Raw genomic sequence first — 9061 nt, 5'->3', positions numbered from 1 at the left:
AACCTTAACATCTAATTTCCATAATGAAAAATTTAATTATTTGCTAAGTGTGGTTGATGAATGTAATGAGACTTTTGGAGTCACTTTCACTTACATGTTTATTATTTATACTTTGATTTGACCCAAGTCAAAGCCACTTCATTTAAGATTCCCCTGAGTTATTTGGTGAGAGAGAAGTTATCCCAACCCTTGGGTGGAACAAAGGAACCATTGATACCATTACCAACACAGTTAGCCCTTCACGAGGACCATCATTAAGGACTTCAATTAATTTCAATAGTAGACAATTCTAGGGAACTTGTTTTGGGATTTGTGTTCTTAAATTTTTATTTTTTTTTGTTCTTCATGATAATACTCTATTTTTTTATGGATTTTTTAGAATTACTTATAGGTGTGACTCTTCTTGAACAAACTAGCAGTCCTTGATCAATAATTTAATTAGCAAGACACTGGATTAATAATCGTTTCAAATATATTTTGATAATAACTCTTAACCTTTTGATTTTTAACCAGTATTTGTTCTTGGCCACAAAGCGTTAAATTTGAAGACTTCAAAATGTAAATTGAATTCTTTATGCTAATTCAATATTCCAAAGCTTAACGGGTTGAATTTAGCTAAAACAATGAAACTTGAACAGTTGCAGTTATGCTAGATTTTTTTTTTTTTGCATATAAACTTTAATTGTAAAGCCTATTTGAAATGCAAATCGAAAAGTAGTACGGAAAGATCGGGAAGAAAAATAAAATAATAAAAGGAAAAAAATTAGAAGTGTTTAGCTAATATTTCTTAGAAATAAAGATTAATGCAATTTAAATACACATTTTTTTAAATATTTTTTTAAAATAAAATTATAATAAATTTAAATTTTAAAATTGATAATATTTTAAATATGATAATTGACTATAATAATACTTCGATTGAAATATTAATGTCTTAAAATATTAACACATTCAAATTAACTCAGAAGATTTAAAGATGGAATTAAAAAAATAAGATTTAAAAATTAACTCAAAAGGAAAAGGAAGTTTAGAAATGTGATTTAACCTTGGAGAAACCTAACAACTAAAATCATAAAAATGAAAATTCAACTTAATGACTTAATGACTTAGGGTTAGGGGAGAAGAAAAGAGAGAAAGATATGTTTTTTTTTTAAATATACTTTTTTTCTAATAATTTTTTTTTTCTCGTCCCAATGTCATAATTATCTTTCATAAAACGAGACAAAAGTTATTAATACAATTACGTGGACCGAAATTAATATTTTTAAAATGATAAGAGATTTATTTAGTTATTTACTAAAATTTTGAGGGATTAATTTTACTCATTATTTAACGGGAAGTGTTTTATGAACAAAAATAGATTTTTTAATTTAGAACATGTTTTTAAATGTATTTATAAAAGTATATAAAAAACTAAAAAAGTATATATACTATGGCAAATGTTTTTTTTTATATTAAATGATACAAATATTATTTGGAAAATTACATATGTTGAAAGAGTTGTTTGCAAAATACAATGGGCTATAGAAGGCCCATCTATGTCGTCCAATTATGGGCTAAGTCGTTCTCTAAATTTTGGCAGGATAGAGCAGCTAAAGTTGCACATGCCATTGAATATTCTATTTGAAGAGTTTTTTTCCTATAAATGTTACATGTAAAAATAATAAATAAAATTATATTTAAATATTTTTTAATCCCTTAAAATAATAATATTTTAATTTTGATATAGGTATTTTTTAAAAGTTTATCTAAAATTAAAAATCATTTTTTTTCTTATTCCTAATTATTATGTCATACTTATTATTTGTTTGTGTGTTGAAACTAAATTCAAGTGATTATTCTAAATTGACCCATATATAGAACATTTTCACTTTAGACTAACATTGACCCATATAAGAATTTATCCCTCACAATATTAGTTCACAAAAAATTAGGTAACTCCCCTTATTTATTGTAACAAGTACATATGTGCAGGAATATAAAACTTTTATCAACTTCTCACTCTTAGTACATTCCTCTATGTGATTTAAATATTCGTTAGTAAAATATGGATATGTTATTTATTTAATGCTTCCACTACTCAATACACACTACATGTCTCACACACTTCCGTTACCACATAGATAATTACCATTCTCATTTATCATATTAAAAAACCTAACATAACACATTTTACCTCATATAAATATAGTTAACAACACTAATAGAATACATTTATGTAAAATCAACAATAAAGGAAATCATTTGAATAAGTTAAACATGCACTAATTAAACACAAGAAATATTACACAAGCATAGGATGAGAAAGAATTAGTTTGGACTTTTTTCTCTTTGAAATGGTAGATTGCTCACTTTAATTATGTAACTTTTTATTTAAGTGTCAAATTGGATACTTGAGTGACCAAATTCTTAAAGAAGACAAAATTACTATAATTTTTTTCTCACTCAAACGATTATCTATCACTTTACTAATTAAAACTTTAAAAGAGGTTAAAAGTTACTTAAATTACCACTTTGGTACTTAAGTTAAGAACCTTGGCTTGAATGATGAATTAGTAGCTGGAGAAATTAGTTCCATCCTTGAACACTTAGTTAAACACTTTGAAAAAAGAAAAGAAGATAAATCATCTCAAAAACCTAAAGAAAAGTCAAAGATATTTAAGTTTTTATCCAATTGAACAAAAATAAAATCTTTATAAAAAATAAAAAGAAGATAAACCACCTAAAAAAACTAAAGAAACATCAAAGGTATTTAATTTTTGAAAGAACAAAATTTTAGAAATATGAATTATAAATTCACTTAAATTCATTTATATATATATATATATATATATATATATAATCCCATAACTTGGAATAATTAAAATATTTATTTTTCACTTACCTTTAATCTCTCATCTATATTTATAAAATCATCTCCTTAAAAAATAAAAGAAATTTTCTTACAATTTATTAGGAGTAAAAGTAACTATTTAAAATTTTACAGGATAAAATTTATTTATATATTAACCAAAATCAAAACTCCTTTTTTTGTACGAAGATTAAACAATACTTAAGCATCTTTATATACTAAAATTTATATTTTATAAAAGTTTTTTCATCTAATGTGTTAATAAATTAAGATAACAAAAATTATTTTACTATAGATTTTTTTATTTTATTTCTAATGTCTATGAAAAACTTAATTTAAATTGGACCTGCATGTTACTTGTCAAGAACCTGTGGTATAATAAAAAACAACATTAGATTCTTTCACCAACAACCAACCATAGTGTATGCATTCTTCATAATATAACTTAGGTATGATTCTCATAAAGTTTTCTTAATGGAATAAAACAAAAAGTGATGATTGTTAAATGCATTCTTCATAATATAACTTAGTATGATTCTCATAAATTTTTCGTAATGGAATAAAATATTATTTTCTATAAATGGTTGTTAAAATACACTTTTGAGAAGTTAAAAACAAAGAATTTTTATACAAAAACTAATTTAAAAAAAATTGATTTTAATTTATAGAAAAAAATTCTTGTTTTAATATTTTTTTTTCTGTTATGAGTTCCTGCAAGTCCTTATTGTGTTTGGCTAGTTGAATGTAAAGAGGGTGGCTTAAAGTGTAACAAAGAAAGTTAGAGTTTGTCACTATACACTGTTCAATGTTTTGTTGTTAAGGATTTATTTTCTGAAGGTGACGTTGTAAGAATTTCTCAACTCTAGAGAATGATGTGCTAACAATTATATGATGAGAAAAGCAAAATCTGAAGCAGATAGTGATATCAGCCAACACAATTAAATGATGAGAAAAGCAAAATCTGAAGCAGATAGTGATATTAGCCAACGAATACGTCTAAAACACGATTACGAACCCTTTCATGGTTCAACTTTTTTGTCTACCTCCATTAAAAAAAGAGAAATAAATTTTTTTATTTGACCACGTCATGTAAAATTTGAATAAGAGAAAGTCATGGCCAACCAACCTCTATTGTTGACTATTAAAATATCTCTTTTTTTCAATGAAATTTTGACAACTATAAGATCAACTGAAATATGTTAAACCACCAAAATTCCATATTTTATTTTTCAACATCAGGGGAATGCATCATTCTTCATTGGATAAATAGTTCAATGGCCGAAGAAGTGAATCCTTCTCATGCAAGAATTGGTGTGAAGCTGGAAGAGTCTTGCAAAGTAGCAGCATATTTTCGTGCCCAAAGGTCATAGTGAATAATTTCTTCAAGGGAAGGTGAGGACAGCAATTCATTTTGATGCTTCTCACATGTTAGCTCCACCACTTTGAATATATCCAAATAGCTAATCCTGAAAAAACCAAAATAGCCAATCAGGGGATAAATTATACAAGGACACTTCAAAGAAAGCAGTGTCAGAATAACATGTCACAATATCAAAGTACAGATGAAGAAGAAACAACAAAGTAACATGAAACCAAAGCCTTTTATCAAATAACCAAACACTTATTTTCAATTTCAGTATAAGGAATTCCTATGCTTCATGAACGTTGGATGCAATGCTTCATTAACTCCATCCTCACATTACAACAATTTCAATCAAGGTAACAAATTCCGAGAGATATAAATCTACAGAAATAAATGTCAGTGAAAATTTGCAACGGGAAAAAACAACTGAATCTTACTTTTCATCAATAAACATCTCTACAGCTTTCTCATTTGCTGCACTAAGAACTCCTGTCATTGTGCCCCCAGCACGGCCAGCAGCATAGGCAAGATTCATGGATGGATACTTTACATTATCCGGATTTTTAAATGTAAGTGAACCAAGCCTGCACAATCACATTTCAATTACAACTACGTTAGACAAACTAAGAACACATACTCCATGACAGTTCAAATTAAATTAACTGATTCATCTTGCATAGTAACGGCTTATGATAGTAAAGAACAAAAGTGAAAAGGAACTAATAGGAACATATTTTAAGCATTGCTTTGGATGCTGCCTGAGAATGAACTCCCATATCAAAACCAAAATTCAACCAATTTAGTGTTCCTTCAAATTATTTACTATTTACAGCACTAACGCCAATGCATGGGAAAGAATAGTTTCCTGGAAATATTCACTTATTTTTTCAAAAGCTCTCAAAAAGCTGGCAGAAATAAGTTTTTGTTTTTTCAAATAAGTTGGATCAAATTCCATCTTTTACATGATGCATGAAGAATAAAATATACTTCCTAGCTGGAAGCTAGGCGAGGAGCCAAAATGGAAACAAAAATTAAATGATCGGATCATATAATTCAAATTGGACTAAAATACTTACATTTTTCAAGTTTTTGAAGCCTTTATTTTTAATATGAAAGTCAACGGAATCTATCAATTTTCTTTTAGTATGGATGGAAAATAAAATTTGGTTGAGTTGAAATTAGTAAGCAACAGGGAAAAATTATAGTACTTGCAAAGATCAAGGCGAGGCCAAGTGACTTCAGAACAGTAAACCCTGTCAGGCCATGATAATGTATAGAGGATCGGCAGCCGCATATCAGGCCACCCCAGTTGTGCAAGAACAGATGAATCCTGGAATCAAGAAATAATTTAGCATTACATGATGATTAAAAATATTTAATGATTTTTTTATCCTTTCTTCTATACCCTCTTGTATATACCCACCCATTTGCTAAGGCCTGGGTGCTATGGTTATCTAAATATATGGATATTAAAACACGGTAACCAACATAAAATAGAATACTGTGTTGACCTGTGTTTCAATCATGGAATGTATGATTGATTGCGGATGAATGACAATCTCAATATCATCGTACTCAGCTCCAAACAAGTAATGTGCTTCAATTACTTCTAGACCCTGCAAAGAAGTACAATAATTTTAAGTTATACCTAGGAAATTCATAGTACATAATTAAACAGATTTATAAAGAGACTCTTTTCGTCCAATATGTTGACATAAAGAAACAAACCTTATTAAAAAGTGTAGCAGAGTCCACAGTTATCTTTTTCCCCATATTCCAGTTGGGATGTTTTAATGCATCAGCTACTTTAACATCTTTCAGTTTATCAACTGGCAAATCCCTGTCAATGACCGAAGGATCATACTTGTAGTCAAATTGATTATACATATCCCGGAAACAAGACTAAGAGAGCAACAATTCAAGGTTTTCCGTGATCAAAGAATATTAATTCTGACAGACAAAATCAGAAGACATTCTTCAGATAAACATAGGAATGTTTATGGTGCTACATAGTCTCTTTCAGTTCACTTCCAGCGAAAAAGGATTGTTGTTTTCAACATACAAAGAAAACATGGTTCCACTGAACATGCAAAATGGGCCAATTGAAGTCATATACACACCTGAAAGCACCTCCAGATGCAGTTAGAATAATCCGCCTGAGTGCACCCTCTGGTAACCCCTGGATACACTGGAGCAAAGAATCCTTTAAGCTTTTGCAGTAAAAAGTGGAGCATATGATGAAATAATTGCTTGCAGTCAATAAGAAAGGTGCAGAGGCAGAAAATATATAGATAATAAATAACATTATCAAGAAATAATAATTGCTTGCACACATGATTTTAAAGATTATGTGCTTTCTTACCTGAAAAATGGCAGAATGTTCCGAATCAGCTGGAAGTATTTTTACGTTATGCTTCTGAGCAAGAGGAAGAACAAAAGGACCTCCAGCAATCAATGTTTCTTTGTTGGCCAAAGCTATGTCTTTCCCTGCTTCTATCGCAGCAACTGTTGGCTAATAAAAGAATGAGAGGATTTCAGCTTTCTAATATTAATAGATATGTGGATGCTCAGGACACAGAAGACCTCATTACATGGCACAGCAAAGAGATTGGTTACCAAGAAAAGAAAAAAATAGGGAAAAGAAATTTACCTTCAGTCCTGCACACCCTACTATTCCTGTTACTACACTGACTGCATCAGGGTGACGAGCAACCTGAGAATATAGAAGCTATAAGTAATGAAAAACAAAAATGGCTCTCTAACAAAACGACCGCATATGAATAAAGCAGATGTCCACCTCAACGATTCCCTGCTCTCCAGGGATGATCTCAGGTTTATGTTCAACATCATGCAAAGCCTCTTCAAGTTCAGCAATTAGCGACTCGTTTCTAACAGCAACAAGTTGAGGCTTAAATGTTTTTATCTGGGCAACACAAATATCGAAAGGGATTATTCTCTTCTTTTTTCTGGTTGTTATATTGAAACATTAAATACTTAAAATGATGGTGAACCTAGTGGCATGGAGGATCTCAAATCCTAGAAACAACCTCTCTACTTGAGGGATAAGATTGCATATGTACCCCCTTTTATGAAATACATTAACTGAACCTTAAACCATAGTAATTAATTTATCTTAAGATTTTCTTTTTGTATGATATGAAACCATTGGTCTCTTCCCTAATGCAAAAGAACAACATGCCTACTACACCTGAATTATAAGAAAAAATAACCAGGAAGATCATCCTCAGTGCAACTAACTAGCCATGTGAGTAAATTGGTCAAGTAAATCCCCCGAGGTTGAGAAAATTTGCAGATTTAAATCTGGTCATAGATAGACAAAAACCAATCCACGGTTCCATTACATGCTGGGAGTAAAGTGGTTACCTGGTCTGCAAGAAGAGTAACGTTTGAACCAGCTGCAAGAGCCACAACTTTAAACTTGTCTGGATTCTCTGCCACAATATCTAGTGTCTACAAAAGCATACAGGGGAAATCATGCACTACATCAAAGAATATGAGACAAAGGAAAGTTAAGCTACATCTACAAGGGGCAAACATCAAGTATTCCCAGTCTCACATCTATCTATCTATAACACCCCCAAAAAAATAGTATATTCTTTTGAAAGATGTATTCCAACAAATGTAGCATCTTGCAGGTCCAGCCAACATCAGCTTCAGATTGTGCAAGAGGACAGAGTTTTAGTCCTAAACAAATTTGACAACCCGGATTTTCAATCTTGGGAGTGGGGGATGTTAAGATGTCTTACATTGGTTGGGAATATAACCCGAATGGCGAATACTCTTTATAAGACTAACCCCAATTGCGTCTATTTAAGTTAGCTTTAGACCCAGATGATCGTAATAGACTATTATTAGCCATTACTACTTACAGATTACATGATAGGGGGAGATTCCATTAGCATCAATACCTGAGTTCCAATAGAACCAGTAGATCCCACAATGGAAATGGGTTTCGGTCCCTCCCATGTCTTGCCAACTTGTTCTGGAAACGCTCGTCCCGGCCAGGCTGGTGGTGGTGGTGGTGCCTTCACTGAGCAACTAACTCGCCTTCCGCACTCTTTTTTTTTAAAAGCAAAGCCACCTGAGCACCAAATTCAAAGGACCATCAAAGTCAAACCATCCAAGCGCCATGCAATTGACATCAAAACATAACACAAAACAAATATTGCCTTTCCGAAAAAAAAAACACAGTCTTTCCACAAAAACAAACATCATAGTACAACACATCACTGTAACATCAACAAAGTCGGTATTAACAGTATAGGATAGGATCAGAAAGTAGCATGATTTCCCGAAAGAAAAGAAAACAATATTGAATGGAGAGGGAATTTCTGCATAAAGTCGATAACTTTGACATTTCTCAGAAGAGAGTAGGAAAGAAACATAGTTTAAATGAAGAGAGGAAGAGAAGAAGAACCTGGGAATTTTGCTGTGAGACAATTAGACTTGAAGGAATCAGAGAAAAAAAGGGACTTGACCTCAGCTGGAGAAGAGATATTGAGCGCCATCACATAGACCCAAGTTAAGTTTGCAGAAAAAGAATTGAAATCTGCAGCAAGAAGAAGGGTGGCAGCAGAAGGAGGTTGTGTGGTGGCTGGTATGGCTCAGTTTTTTTTATACTAATGCTATAGACAACAGTGGATGTGGCCTCTCACATATGAGAGATGCATTTTTTATTTGTTTTTAATTATTATTATTATTTATTATATGTGGAAAGAGAAAATGAAGGGAGAGTGAAATAGGAATCTAATCTGAAGGATGAAGAAAAGAGGAGAGAGTGAAGACGAAATAGAGTTAGGAGGAGTGCCAATGAATTTGCGGGAATT

The 9061-nt window shown here is 31.1% G+C and overlaps 1 protein-coding gene across 1 annotated transcript; it reads right to left on the bottom strand.

Annotated features, from left to right (window-relative positions):
* Positions 1 to 3794: 3794 nt before the first annotated feature.
* On the bottom strand, positions 3795 to 9061 carry DXR (1-deoxy-D-xylulose 5-phosphate reductoisomerase). The gene is made up of 12 exons (XM_068608702.2): positions 8653 to 9061; positions 8144 to 8316; positions 7599 to 7685; positions 7012 to 7137; positions 6865 to 6927; positions 6577 to 6726; positions 6335 to 6402; positions 5943 to 6054; positions 5726 to 5830; positions 5423 to 5544; positions 4652 to 4798; positions 3795 to 4317 (listed from the first exon to the last, which is right to left on the bottom strand). Exons 1-12 carry the CDS (start codon positions 8741 to 8743, stop codon positions 4149 to 4151), a joined length of 1413 nt encoding a protein of 470 aa, XP_068464803.1. The 5' UTR covers positions 8744 to 9061; the 3' UTR covers positions 3795 to 4148.

Source organism: Phaseolus vulgaris, chromosome 3 (assembly GCF_051622355.1).
Source record: "Phaseolus vulgaris cultivar YP4 chromosome 3, ASM5162235v1, whole genome shotgun sequence".
Classification (NCBI taxonomy): domain Eukaryota; kingdom Viridiplantae; phylum Streptophyta; class Magnoliopsida; order Fabales; family Fabaceae; genus Phaseolus; species Phaseolus vulgaris.
Note: the sequence above shows the minus strand (reverse complement) of the source record. Positions and strands in the feature narration are given on the sequence as shown.